This window comes from Mytilus californianus, unplaced genomic scaffold (assembly GCF_021869535.1).
Source record: "Mytilus californianus isolate M0D057914Y unplaced genomic scaffold, xbMytCali1.0.p SCAF_9, whole genome shotgun sequence".
NCBI lineage: Eukaryota > Metazoa > Mollusca > Bivalvia > Mytilida > Mytilidae > Mytilus > Mytilus californianus.
In genome coordinates, this window is record NW_026262745.1 from 62,031,830 (window position 1) to 62,048,060 (window position 16,231).

Genomic DNA, 16,231 nt, shown 5'->3' on the forward strand with positions numbered 1-16,231 from the left:
TTCAAATTAACATATAATGATCCTACTGTTTTAACCATAAGAGAGAGGCGAAAGATACCGGAGGGACATTCATAAAAGATGTGGTGAAACGAAACAAACATTGTAGATACATTTCCGAGAATTTTTACAGGTATTAAACAGATTATTATACTTTAGATCGTATGCAATGTATGATAAGGAATCGCGTTGTTCATATGTACAATTTTTCTGAAAAATAACAAATGTTCAATCTTCGCATAATCTGACAAATATATCAGAAAAAGTGTGTTGCATATAAAAAAAAAGACACTTAAAGCTTTGTGTGTGTTGATAAAGAGTTGAATTACTTATTCATTTTAATGGATATCATAAAAAGAGTTGCATATAAACTATGTATATTCTTATATTGAGCAAAGTTTTTAATCTCTTATCTTAATAACTGTGGGAGCAGCTTATTTCACAAAATGGGTACCCTCTTTTCTCACTAGCTTACTAGCTCATCCGTCCACTGTGCGCCCGTAAGTCTGCCTTTCATCAGAGTATATAATAAGACGCTTCTACATTGTGTGAAACTCTTCGAAAAAATCTAACCTTGCGATAATTTCTCTTTAAGTTAACAGGTCCGTCACTATTGATTATGAAAACCCAAAAATTCAAAATACCAAGTGTATATACTTGTAGCTTTATCTCATAAGGATGTGCAGGGAGTTAGGGTCTCTTATTGTCGACTCTCTGCTTCCTTTTTCTCCTTCTGGTTCTATTTCCTTTCTGCAACTCCCTTGTCCGTCCAGGCCTGTCATTGATCCATTGATTGATTGTTGATTTGTTAGTTGCTTAACATCCAGTGGCAAATATTTCATGCATGTTCAGGTCGAGAACAAATTAACAATACTTACAATACGTAGGTCCTGTAAGGCGGCCACTCGGGATAAAGGTCGGGTAAATTTTTACTGCCACTGGAAAATGAAGGTATATTGGATAAGGGCAGAAATATTGCCTTGCAACAGGCCAACCCCCCCAAAGAGTTGTTGCAAGGGTTCTTAACATGCAAAAGAGTGTGGCACTCTCTTTACACGATGAACGGATTTATAGTCCCCCTTTTGACAGGACTTGGCTGCCTACTTGTACATCTCATACAACCAAATGGACGCCCAATTTTATCAAGGGTTTTACTGCCGATCGAAAGAAGACCAAGAGTGACCATATTTCTATTCCCAAGTCACCCTTAGTGTGTCAATGACCCTAACTCCCTGCACATCCTGATGAGATAAAGCTACAAGTATATACACTTGGTATTTTGAATTTTTGGGTTTTCATAATCAATAGTGACGGACCTGTTAACTTAAAGAGAAATTATCGCAAGGTTAGATTTTTTCGAAGAGTATCACACAATGTAGAAGCGTCTTATTATATACTCTGATGAAAGGCAGACTTACGGGCGCACAGTGGGCGGATGAGCTAGTAAGCTAGTGAGAAAAGAGGGTACCCATTTTGTGAAATAAGCTGCTCCCACAGTTATTAAGATAAGAGCATGTTTTAAGAATAAGTGGATATTATTAACTGTCTCAAAATGAAGTGGTAAACGGACAGAAAGTCACAGGACATAAAGTCACAAACTTGATAGGACAAAAAGTCACAAATAATTTGTTAACAAATGTTTGAATATATAAGAGAAAGATCTTGAAATATTTTCTTTTTATTACATATATTCATTTTTCAGTTTAGGAAATAGTTCATAGGCCTTGATAAATGAAAATTTATTAAATTTTAATCATGCAAAGGATATATTTCTTGGCACAATGAAGCCATTTAAGCACCAAGCCACTTTGACATTTTGTTTTTATAATAATTATTTGATTATTATTGATATTTATTGAATACATTTTAATTACAAAGTTGCTTCATATATAATAGTTCAAGAAAAAAACAAAAATTGTATTGATAAAATTAGTGTTTTGTTGTTCAAAGAAAAATAATCTCAAAACTGAATTGTGACTTTTTGTCTTGTGACTTTTTGTCCGTGACTTTTTGTCTGTGACTTTTTGTCCTGTGACTTTCTGTCCTACATTCAAATAAACTATCCACATTCCAAGCGAACATCGTGTGTCTTATAAATTTGAGAAATCAACCTTTGTGTATAATTAACAGTATACGGAATAATGTTTTGAGTTTACGTCCAGCGGCAAATATAACACAACATTATTCGACCTGAATACACAAAAATACGGGGACAAAAGTCTTTGAAATATAATGATAATCAGTCTGAAAAATAGCTGTCAATATTATAACGTTTCCATAGATTTATGACACGTTTTGTTTTGTATTTTTAACAAAATCATGCAGTTGCAAACGGAGGACAAACTCTCAAAACCTAGAGTTATAAAAAATACTCAAACTTATTACAGAAAAATCTGTGAAAAGGTATTTATCAATTGAAGTCCAATTGATTTAGTGTTTAGAGTTTTTGTTTACACATTGTCACATACTCAAAGCCTCCACCAAAGGACACGCTTTCATGGCGATATTATCACGAGTAATTCACCTGGTAAATATTGCATCTTAATTAAATAGTGTTTTCACACCTAGTGATATACAAAACCATAAACTAGGGCATGCGTTCACACTATGTGATATAAAAAGCCATAAAAGTAGGGCACACTTTCACACCTAGTGATATACAAAGCCATAAATGTAGTGCACGCTTTCACACCTGAATGATTAATATACGTTTTATTGGATATCATCAAACAAGAAGGTGTATATCATTCGACGAAATGAAAGAAATTCACAACCATCATACATTAGTATATAAACTAAAATCTTAATCACTGTTCTCATACCGACCTTGCAAGGGCAGTATAGCCAGTCAAGGTCGTTAAAAACTTCCATTTGTTGTGCTGTTCTCATAGAGCAAACAACGTAAGACCCACAACATCAACTTTTTAACTCAAATTTACGAATCAATTCACGATGAGACGTACTAGCCAAGACAGCAAGTTAGAGATTATACGCCTGTATAAAAAGTCCTACAGCAACACAGAGATTAAGGTGTCATTAGAGTCGCAGGGTGTGTCCATTAGTAAACAGGTTGTTAATCATTGGGTGCAGCAATTTCGAAATGGCAAGTTTGATGCAACTGTATCACCGACCAAGTTCAGCAAGCTTTCAACAGCAGATTATATAAATCATAAGTATTATATGTTTGATAAACTTTTGTCAACACATTAAATTGAAATAAGTAATTTTTAGTCTACATACATGTATATATGTAGAGCGATGTAGTATATAGCTATTTCGGTACATCGCATTGAAAGATTCAACTGAATTTCAAAGTTTAAAAATAGATATCAAACATATTTATTCCTTTTATCAAATGCTCCTTAAAAGAGATTTCAGGGGATGGGTTTATTCAATTGTTTGTTATCGATTAACATCATCTTTCAATAAATTCTAGTTGCATGTACAACGATTTACTTTCGACATAATATCGTTCAATCTCACCATGTTGTACGACATTACGCAAATTAGTGAGAAATATCTTTCTGCATGTAATAAGCTTTCTATGGTATATTCAGCCATAACGTAAGCTGTCACCCGTTGAATTAAGGATACATGTAATAAGTAGAAAGCTGTTTTTTTTCTTTTCTTTATCTTATTTTTTCTTTTGATGAAATCATTGTGTAGCCACATTAAATCATATAGTAATCGGAAATACTACATCAATAATTTTATAAATACATCTATGGAATAATTACTCAGACTGTTCCTAATAATATGAAATCCTTGATCAACTTAAGATTCTGCTCCTCGAAATGAATATTTTTAGTAATTTATCCTGTAATAGACCTTTCTACTATAATAATACAGGTGTACATATAACACGAAGCGATATACGTGGACTATTATATAGTCTCATGTTCTGTTGCGAGCGAACGGTTGTGTCAAATTACTGTTTACGTCACAGTTCAATTTGGGGTCCTTATTGCGCTCCGCGTTTAAGTCATGTTGATTTCTTTTTAAAAAAATCAACGATTGTGATGGAAAAAAAATGTACAAAATTAATTGCAGGATAAAGACAATAACTACTGTATTTGTACTTGGCTCGAAACAGGAGTTACTGTAATAGCTCGCATTACACATGTTTCTTAGTGTCGTACAAATACAGCTGATATTTAAAGACTCTAAACAGTTATTGTCTATGTATGTTTATAGTCCAGGGCCATGAGTTTTACTGAAGAAAAGTGTGTACGTTGCGAAACACGACTAAAACACACATTAAATGTACATACTTAAAAAAACTGAACTTAAACGAAAGAGCAAGAAACCTTGTATTATTATGCCTTTTACCATGCAGTGCCATATGAAATTGATGTAATGAAAAATGTATATAAAACTTTTTAGACCGATTGTTATCTGCTTCTTCAAAATTCAAGATGGCTGGGGAGCCACCTTAAAGTGAAATTAACGTTTAAATTAATTCGCGTTAAAAAATATTGAAATGATGACTTTTAAGAATTTTCATAGTTTAAGACAATTTTAGTGCATTTAAATCAAACAAGCATATTCTGAATCAGATACTTACTAATAGTTCATCTCGTGTCGGAAGATAATTCATCTTTTGCAAAATAATGAATCTCTTTTATAGATTTTACTGGTAATCCTCTCAGGGGATAATTGAATATCATACTTTAAATATATAGAGCGTTTAAACAAAAACAAAAACGAAGCTTAATTGTTTCTATTGATTACATCATGAGGTTAAATTCTACGCAACTATTTGCCATTGTTGTTAGTATTGATCAAGTTTTTAATGTCTCTTTGACTAGTCTGAAGATGTTCGCACGTGTGGCTTCCTCCAGCAATAAAAACTAACCGCCACGAAATAGCCCAAAAATGGCGCTTAAAAGTGGCGTTAAAACACCAACAATCAACAATCAATTGATTAAGTTTTAATGTCTCTTTGACTAGTCTGAAGATGTTCGCACGTGTGGCTCGATTGAACAATCAATTTTAGTAGGTATTAACCTGTTCAATTTTACCAGTAGAACGAAATAAATGATCAAGAGTAGTACTACACTTGCTTAATATAATAATATTTAATAAAATTACGAAGTATCAACGGTATTCACAAACATGTCGAAAAATATTTTATAGAAATAGTAAATATCATCACAATAGCTTATTTTTCGATATTTTCAGACATTTTTTGTTGCACATTTCCTGTAAAGTGGGACGGAACTTGGTATGATAGTACGGAAGGCACACTTACAACCTCCAAGACAACATTGCAGGTAACTTCCGGTTGGGTTGTTACACTTGGCGCATCCTCAGTCACAACTTGGACATGCGTAAGTGAAGACACTTCTAACAATTACTTTGTGTTTCGGTAGGAAAACAGTGTAACCATCTTTATTCAGAATCTGAATCTATGTTTACACTTCGGATTTCAATCATAATTATTATATTTAAACCGCGGTATTTTTATATTTGACATCTTTAAACATACTACTGTAACATTATTTTTATTAATTTCTTTAAACTTCTATCTGTCTGTAAAATATTTGTATAAAATATGTCTGTACAACTAAGCGTAAACTGTATGCTGTGTGTATGACATTTTCAGTCGCTGTTGCAATCCATTGCCTTTTTAAAATGTATACATGTATCATGCGTTTTCTAATCCGAAGCAAGCCTTCTATGTACTGCTACGGATTCTACGGACAAATTGCATTTTTTTGTCAAAAAGAATAATTTTTCTCAGAAACTTACAGATTCTACACATGCACACAAATAAGTTAACAAAAAAATTAAATAGGTATGCTCTGAAAGTATGCTTATGATCTTGAATAGTCAACCCAATACACAAACACAACAAAAGGAACAGCTATAGAGAGAGAAAAAGGGTATGGATAATACTGATACAAGGCGTTTGATATGCATGAGGTGAATAACAATGCTATTTTCATACTATTCACAATTCCAAGGGACTTAACTCTTGTAAAAATAGATAATCGGTGCCGATTTTCTAACTTGTCGGCGAAAGATAAATCGATCGATTCATTTATTGAAAACCTAATTACAAACGAAAATGTTCTTATGTACTTGTAAAATAACGCAATGGCATTTTCTTTCTATTTTAGTGGAGATTCGTCATTTTGCTTGTTTTCGTCCACCATTATACCGTATTTGTGTATTCACTGGACAAATGTGACGGATTATTCTTTCTACTACTACGTTTTAGCAGGTAATAAAAAAAAACAGAAAAAAGGTCATAATGTTTTTTTGAGCGACTATGAAATACGCACAATCGTACTATTCGACATCGATAAAGTACACTATCATGTAACCAGATGATCAATCGGCAATCCTCGGATAAATCCGCTACTCCCCTTCGATGTTAGATAGAGAAACGGAAACGGCCGAGTTCAGACAAATGCCAGATAATAAGACATAATCTTTGTTTTACGTCTGCTTTATGGTAGATTTTTGTTGAATGGCGAACGGAAAATACAATGGCCATTTCACGATGAACGAAAAACAAATATAAAAAAAGTTTGCACGTGGCTTTCCCACCAATATGCAAGAAAAAACGGTGAACAACAAGCTGCACGCTCGAAAGCACGTGAAATTAAAATTACTACACGCCTTTAAAATGCCAATCATGTGAAATGAAAGGAAGCATATTCATAAATCGACATACATCTCGATACGCTAAAGTTTTATGTAATGCAATTTTTCGACCGGCAGAAGTACAAAATGCACACCAAAGCCATACACCAATATGTAACTGTATGTCAATTTTGAAACGGCTTCAATTTTGTGTTAAGGATGTTCGCTCCACTTGATATTGATTTTTTGCCAGATTTTCGGAATCCTCTGGGTTTTTTATGTAGTGCCATTAAAAAAATATTTGCCTGCAAACCCTACTTTTCTTTTCATAATCTTATTACATATAGTTTTAAAAGCCATTTTTGAAAATCTTATAAAATTCTTCATAGTTTTTGAAAGAAAAAAGGTGCCATTGTTAAATGTTTGAAAATCTAGAGAGAATCATTTCCCGCCAAATTTTCAAAGGCTTATATCTCAAAAACAAGCACACGGACCCTTCATTTTTTTCTGCTTTTTTAGTTCCTTTATTCATATACTATCAATTTATAAAGTCTTTTGAAAAAGCTTATTATTTTGAAACGGAGTAGCGAACATCCTTAATACAGTGTATCAATAAAGATTGAATTACACGTTAGAAGGACAAAACCTAATAGCAATATCAAAGAAAACATTTTCATTCATCGCTCAAAATAGATTCAAGATATTTACACATGTTTCCTCATCATACTTTATTCATAAGTCAACTTTTTTTTATTAACATCAACTCATTTTTTATATATTTTTTAGATTATCAGTCAAATGGTGTTAATGAACGCGCCTACCTTGAAACATACAGCTCGGCAATTACATCTTGGTCGACCTCGACGTACTGTTCACCCTCCAGTCCACCTGGAGACGAAGAATTCCATATGGCTGTCAAACAAGGTTTAATATCAATTTACTTATAAAAATGAATTATGTATTGTGCGCCTAAAAGAGAGACCAACGATAACAAAGAGATAATCAAACTCACAAGTCGAAAACAAACTGGCAATGATATGTAAAAAAAACGAAAAAGGATTAAAAGATTAAAAGACAAACAACAGTATACAAAACACAACAAAGAAAAAACAAAGACTGAGCAACACGAAACCCACCAAAAGCTGGGGTGATCTTAGGGGCTCCGGAAGGGTTAGCAGATCCTGCTCAATATGTGACACCGGACGTGTTATTCCTATAGAATACGTTGATAAACTTTATCAAGGGATAAAGCATCGCACAATAGCGGATTGGTTATCGTCTCTTATCTAGCCCTCAGATCCTGCTCCAAATGTGACACAAGTGGTTTTGTTCATGTAAGTTCAAACCTGGTGTTAAGTCTAATTCGGTAAGTCACATTCAAGATAAGAGAACGGGATTTTGGTAACTACAATTGGAACACATATGTCGTCAACTGTGAAAAAGATACTCAATAACAATCAATCATAAATATAAAATTAATGGTTTTTTTTAAAGTTCTTAGATATCGCCTCGAAAGTCTATATTTGTATCAATCTTTCGTTGCATTCAGAACCAGAATGCCTTTTTTAATCAGTCATTAAATTAATATAAAAGAAAAAAATATTTTTATCGGGCTTCTTCCTACCTCGATTTGAAATTGGTTTTATAAGTAGCGAAATACTATGTAGAAACTGAGGTGTCGTTCTTTCTACAGGGTATGAATCCTCAGCTTTGATTGATTTTCCTCCTATATTACAAGGAACACACTCATATACACACACACATGGAGGATCTGTGTTTTGTAGTGCTGCCTCAAATGTAGATATTTGTTCCGACACAACTACAGCAACATTTAATTACACACTATGCAGCTCACTACAGCTGTTTTCAAGTAAGTAATATTATCTTCTAAGGGGAGGAATAGTGCGGTATAGGTTATCGGGTTTCTACCCATTGATATCGTAAATCATAAGCAGCGAGCCACAATGTGAATTTTTTGGCGAGTGAGCGCTTAAAATTGTGTGGAGCGGATGATATTAAACGATATCTATACGTATAAACCCTGATAATCTTTTCAGAGACCGATTTGGGGGGAGGGGCCCTTTGTGGAAAAAAATTTGGTTGATTATATAGGGAATCACAGCTGAAGCATGACTAGAGCGGGCCTCCTCTTAGGCAGTCACTAGGCCCCCATTTATGAAAATTTCTGGATCCGCTGCTGCTTTTCATCGTTCTATTACAGTAACTTTTGTTTCCCATCATTTAAACAGTTTTACGCTTGACGAATGTAAGCTTGATAACGCTATTAATGTCTGCTGACGTCTCAAAGCTGTGGTACGAGAATCACGTAGCGAAGGAGCAGAGACGAAGGGAAGGGAGATAAATCTGGATACAACTCCTTGCATGCGCCGATGGAAGCTATCCAGAGAAGCGCTTCGATCGCAGTAAATGTAGCATGTTGTTAACTATATATTAATATCTCATCGGTTAACTAAATCATCTGGTTGACACTACTGTTGGTAGACTAAATCTCCAAGGCAACCAGCCTTCCATTGTCACTGCTACCAGAGTAGTATAATTATTACGAACATCATTTTTATGCCCCACCTACGATAGTAGATGGGTATTATATTTTTCGGTCTGTGCGTCCGTTCGTTCATCCGTCCCGCTTCAGGTTAAAGTTTTTGGTCATGGTAGTTTTTGATGAAGTTGAATTCCAATCAACTTAAATTGAAACTTAGTACACATGTTCCCTATGATATGATCTTCTAATTTTAATGCCAAATTAGAGTTTTGACCCTAATTTCACGGTCCACTGAACATATAAAATGATAGTGCGAGTAGGGCATCCGTGTACTATGGACACATTCTTGTTTTTTTATTAATTGCTATTGATAAATCTGAGTAATTTCTATACAAACTAAGATCTAAGTCTCTCTTGCAATTGTACCCTTGGTCGGTCTTGCTACTGAATTTGGTCAGGATTAGTTTTTTTTAAATTGCTTTTGACTTTTCAACGCCAATTTAACATAAGCTCGATAGGTTGATTGTTATTGATATCAATATAGTTTTTTTTCATATATGCTAGCATGTATTAATCTTTAAAACCCACAAAGACAACGGATTGAAAACAAATCGACAATTACTGATTGATGAAGCTAAAATCAAAAACATTCAAAAGTGTACACAGTGTACGCAGGGGTACATTGAAGATTAAGAATACATGCAAATATTTAAGACTTTCTGTGTTCTAAAATACAGATTTGTTTTGTCATCTTTGTAATTTATTTTCCAGTCTCAAAACATATATAAACTAGGTTAGAAAATTCGTACAGAAATTCAAACGAATGTTTAAATGCGTTTTACTTTTTTTCGACCATAAGGCGAAGGGATGTTGCATTGTGTCGCCTCTATACCAAGTGGAAATACATCGTATATAAATGTGTATAATCCAGGCACAGTAGACAGCGTTAATTATTTTCGATTTTCCTGTTTGGTAAGTGATTTTAATTCACTTTATTTTATTACTAACAGGCATTGTTTGCAAAAACAAACAACGAATCCAAAGGTTAATGCAAGACAGTTGTTTCGGAAACAAACTTCACCAGAAACGCCTACTAGACTTGCGAACACATTCGTTCGAATCAGGAGACATCAAAATGTGAGGGTCTGGATGATGTTCACATAATAGAAAACATTGAGCAAAATAAAAAAAAAGAAAAAAAAAAGAACATTAAATAGTGGGGTGCTTAAATATAAAGGAGAGATAATTATGGACAAAACAAAATAAAGAATAAAAAAATGGTCCAAAACATTAATAAAAGTAAACCCCCACCCAGGCTCTTCAATATTAGTAGTTACATGTAAATACATAAGTATTTAAAACTTGTCTTAGACTGACAATCTACCAGTAGCGGCAACTGTATAGCGGTTCCTAATCAAATATGTAAACCCGATGTTATAGTGAACATTTTTTATATAGATAAGACCGTTGGTTTTCCTGTTTTAATTGTTTTACACTAGTCATTTTGGGGCCCCTTATAGCTTGCTGTTCGGTGTGAGCCAAGGCTCCGTGTTGAAGGCCGTACTTTGACCTATAATTGTTTACTTTTTACACATTATGACTTGGATGGAGAGTTGTCTCATTGGCACTCATACCACATCTTCTTATTTCTATGTCTCGTTAAAAAAAAACAATGTAACCTCCATTAGGCACACAGGAGACCAAAAGTTTTGGAAAGCAAAATGCTTCAATGTTTGCGACCATCCCAACCATACGAGCATTCAAAGCACAACCTACGCCGTCTACGCTCAGATTATCGTGTGGAAGTTATAGTGATCCTTTAGACACTTTTCTCTCTGATATTTTCACAGTTCTGAAACAGAAAACAATTATTTACAACTGATTCTGATCAGCTGGTACCAAATGAATATAGCCAACGAGCCAAGCTTATTGCCACAATACATAAACAAATAAACATGATAAAAAGGGAATGAAAGAAAAAAATATTTTAAAAGATACAATGTGCGCTAACATATTTTGACCACAAAGGGTTATGATCGAAAGAGATACATGCACCTCGATGGCATTGAGACAGTTACCCGCTGTAACATAAACTTTCTTAAATGTTTAATGGTTTAATTCATAATATTATTACTATCGTTTTCATAATAAGGTTTTATGAACACATATATAATGAAGATCATCGGTGTCTATGAACTTGCTTATTAGAAATTATTTAGTGGTGACAATTTACTTTTATTGGTTTCCATAGATATATCCAGGAGAAATGTATGACATTTATAGAACATTTACATGAACTACAAATGCTTTGTCAAACGTATATTCTTTATAAAAGTATTTTCATATATATTGTTTGCTATGTTAAATTGTTAAATGTATTGTCGTCAGAAAAAATCGATTGAGTATCAAGCAAATAAGAAACTGAAGTAAAAAAACAGCCATAATATGCACATGTCATGATATAGAAGCGTTTGCTATTTTGAAGGCAGTGGCTTATTCTGGTACAACTTTACTTACCAGTGTTAGTGCTGGAAGCTGCGAACCATCACAGACACCAGGAGTTGCAACATCCACTGGTGGCGTACTGTCACTATCGACGATAGGTGAGATTTGAAAACATATGAATCTTTATTGCGTTATCTGAGTGTCTAAATTTCTATATTCTTTATTTTTGGCGAGTTTATCTTTTCTTTGTTTTTTTTTCTCTCAATTAATCTCTATTTTTTTGTATTTTAGACCCCATTAATTTCTGTTTTAATAGTTGTTCTGCCTTTTTTGTTGTAATCATAATTTTTCAGTCAATTGTTCGCTATTTTTAAAATCTGTTCTAGACTCTTATTTATAAGTAATACATTATTACATGTATGTCGACTGGTAAGCCAGTTAAGATATTTCTAAATTTTAAGCAAAATTCGCCTTTTCACTATATATACGATAACAATATATGCCATTCTAGCGGGTTTTCGGATGCAGACAGGATAGTTTTAATTTAATGAAAAGTGATTGTTGATTGTAAATACGAAGTTCAGGTTTTATCCCTGATATTATCAATTGAAACTTTGAAAAAGATCAGAGACCATTTAACACAGGTTAAATTAAATTTTGACTGCGTTCCTGAGTTATACCCTTGATTTGTTCATTTAAGTTTAATGTTACACTAACAAATCAATGTTAAGTGATTCTTTAGTAGTTGAGTGCATCAACTACAGTCAGGAAATCATACTTGTTGCGTGTTTAAGGTAGCACTACAGTCTTAATGATGATTTTTTTGTGATTTTTTTTAAATACATTATTTTAAAGTATTTATCCATCTGAACATTTTCTAAAAATGCCTTGGAGGTTGTAGTAATGGACTTAACATATCGATTGATACATTGTTCTGCAATAATATTAAAATGGAAACGCTTATATCATTAGTATATATATGCATGCATGTTTTTCGATCCATTTAGAATGTGTGAAGTCTAGTGTCTTTGTCTTAATTAAAACATTTTTGTAACCAGAATTTAGCACATACTTACAACTTCTCGTCCACTCATATTGCTTGAATTTGCCTTCTAATTTTCATAGTACATACTTTTTCCGTGTACTAAGTAACTACGCATGAATGACCACAAGGATAAGATTTCATTGTATCGTAATCAAGATATGAAAACAAAAATTGCCACTGGCTATTTTGAAATAAAATGTTCCAAATTAAATTAAATAGTTTGTAATTAGTTTTCACGTTGATTTTTACATATCCTGCTATTAATATCTTTGGAATTAAATAATGTTTTTGACAATTGCAAGTTTTTTCATTGAAATAAAGAGTAACAAATATGGTTCTTTATACCTTGATTAGAGTACAGGGCTATCTTAAAATTGTAATAATTTATCATCAATGCAACTACTTTGTACACAAAAAAAGTGTGTACAGTAACTATGAATTATTGTGAAGGGAAATTAAGGCAATTTGGTGATTTTATTAACTTTCTTGGGGAAATTGATCTATTTCGTCATGAATTGATTGATTGATTACTGGTTGCTTAATGTCCAGTGGCAAATATTTCATGCATGTGTTGAATTGAAAAACCGTGATAATGTCTGAAGAGATTGTGCCACCTATATATATATATATACATATTCTGATTAATCTTTTAGTTTTTACTTTGAAAAAAAAAACATAAAAAACACAAAACCTATAATCTCTGATCTATAGGTAGTTTCTTTTTAATGCTATCCGCTAGACTATCTAGGGGGACAAACTATCTATATGTTTCAAATAATCTTAATTTATTATAACTTTAGTTTTACTGTGAAATTGAAAAGTGTTTTCAAAACATATAAAGCTTCCACTGCAATTTAATTATTGTCTGCTTTTGGTCAATTCATTTTGTCATCTTACCATGTAAAGAAGTACATGTATAGTAAAACACCGCTTTATATTAATATACATATTTACACCAGCAGCTATCATCTTTTCATTCTGGAATCACTAGGGCTTTTTGAAATCACATATTTTACAATGATACTAGTGAGTAGATTTACAAAACATAAAATTCGATAACGAGCTCCGTTTTACAAACACCTGTGATACAAGTAGTCAGCCAAAATAAAGTATCAATTACAGACCAATTAAAAGATTACTCGAATTGTAAATATGTGCTAAATTGGATAGTCTATGAAAAGGTATATACTATGAAATTAAGAGCTCGGGGCAAGCCCCTCGCTCTAAATTTCATAGCATATACCTTTCCATAGACTAACCTAGACATATTATAAAAGTAAACCTACTGTTACGTTCTTTGTCGTTAAATAAATGCTGCTTTGTACTTTGAATTTTTGTTCATTTATACATGTATGTACTTGATCATTTCCCGAATGAAATTAAAGGAGAATAACGGTAAAAAGAATCTGAGTAAAATTTAAAAAAAAAAAAGGATTGGGGGAAGAGGGGTAGTGGGAGTTTGCATCGGAAGGTTTGTCATAATCCAATATTCTAATTTTACATTAATGCCTTGTCGACCTTCCCATAATCACATATTTAAATTGTCTACCCACACAAATAAGATATTAGATTTTTTTTCACACATTGAATAAAAATGTTTAATTGTTTTTTTTTATCAAAGACATTAATGAATGTCTAGTTTCTATTTTTGAAAACCCACTGGTAGTGAATCCTCTATTTTGGAAGCACAACCGAACAATGCAAGTTAGTTTGAAAAAAGATATGACACATGCAGAACAAATTAGAATATACTGATTAGTAACAAATAAAGTATAACTAAAACCAAATACAAAACTAAAAACAAAGAAATATGAATCGAACTTGATACCGGAAATTACCTCAGGTGCTCTAGATTCGTTAACAGTCAATAGATTTTCAAGGGTCAGAATCTGGAACTATGATGCGAGATAGCCGTAACCATATTCTATTTCAATAAAACATTTTGGTAACACAACTCTTACAAAACCTTTAAATAGACTTATTAAGAAGGGATATAGTTACGATACTGTTGTCAGGTCATTAAAGATTGCATATTTTGGCGTTAATATTGATTCACTTATAGGGTCATCGGCATCGGCACTAAACACATTTATTTAAAAACCAGTTGTTGGCATGACACGGGTTATGTTCTTCTCATATATGTTATGATGGTATGATACTAAACCCCTAACGGGAAGGATTGTGCCTGATATTCATATGATGAAGACATAATCTTTCAATCAGTTTAATTGAAGTCTGGAGCTGGCATGTCAGTTAACTGCTAGTAGTCTGTTGTTATTTATGTATTATTGTCATTTTGTTTATTTTCTTTGTTTACAACTTCTGACATCAGACTCGGACTTCTCTTGAACTGAATTTTAATGTGCGTATTGTTATGCGTTTACTTTTCTACATTGACTAGAGGTATAGGGGGAGGGTTGAGATCTCATAAACATGTTTAACCCCGCCGCATTTTTGCGCCTGTCCCAAGTCAGGAGCCTCTAGCCTTTGTTAGTCTTGTATTATTTTTAATTTTAGTTTCTTGTGTACAATTTGGAGTTTAGTATGGCGTTCATTATCACTGAACTAGTATATATATTTGTTTAGGGGCCAGCTGAAGGACGCCTCCGGGTGCGGGAATTTCTCGCTGCATTGAAGACCTGTTGGTGACCTTCTGCTGTTGTCTGTTCTATGGTCGGGTTGTTGTCTCTTTGACACATTCCCCATTTCCATTCTCAATTTTATATCTTACATATATCATAAATGAAAAACTTGAATTTATTGACAATATTTTGCTATATGATAAGTATTTATTGTTATAGTCAATTGCACATCAGACGCATCTACAACAAGCAGTGCTACGACCGAAAATGAGATAACAACAGGAAATAGTGATACAACAGACAATAGTGTTACAACAGGAATTAGTGTCACAACAGAAAGTAGTGTTACAACAGGAAGTAGTGTTACCACAGAAAGTAATGTTACAACAGGAAGTAGTGTTACAACAGGAAGCAGTATATCGATCAGCAGTAACAATAGCTATTGTAAGTGGATGTACATGTTAGGTATTAATGAATTGTTCTGGTCAGAATGTGTTAGAGTTTCTTAGAAACATGACTGTAAAAATCACAAAGTCTAGAAACGAAATTGCAAATAAAGACCAAAGCAAATGTTTTTGCTGCGTTCAATTCTCTAAGGGCAAATGGCTAGGATTACAAGCTAGTGTATGTATTGGTTCATAGGAAGCTTTATTATCAAAGGTGCTATACACAAACCATAGCAAAGAGACATTCGTTTTCCTTGGAATCGTGACTGAATTTTTTTGTTAACAAAAATCTCCCAAACCCGCAAAAATAACAAAAGACAGTTTGAAAAAAGGAAATTTAATTACACAGTAATTGTAACTATACTAGGAAGTCGACAACAAACTAACATAGGTGCTGTAACGATGAAATACTTGCAAACATGAGAAATGATCGATCAGTACATAGGTTACAAATTGCAACACTTTGGTAAATAATGACTATACAGTTTTCAAATACAATACATATTTCTCTTTAAAACAAAACATGTTTCAACGGTTGATTCATAAAAACAAAGATGTTGTACGATATCCATTGAGACAACCATCCATTAGATACCAATTGACAGTGCATGGATGTAAGCAC

At 33.2% G+C, this 16,231-nt stretch overlaps 1 protein-coding gene across 1 annotated transcript in view; it reads left to right on the plus strand.

Annotated features, from left to right (window-relative positions):
* Nucleotides 1–15,672, plus strand: part of LOC127713940 (uncharacterized) — a 28,429-nt gene extending 12,757 nt beyond the window's left edge. The window contains exon 4 of the mRNA XM_052219894.1: nucleotides 15,383–15,672. Coding sequence (XP_052075854.1) covers nucleotides 15,383–15,672 — 290 coding nt within the window. The remainder of the gene's footprint in view (nucleotides 1–15,382) is intronic.
* Nucleotides 15,673–16,231: the final 559 nt, after the last annotated feature.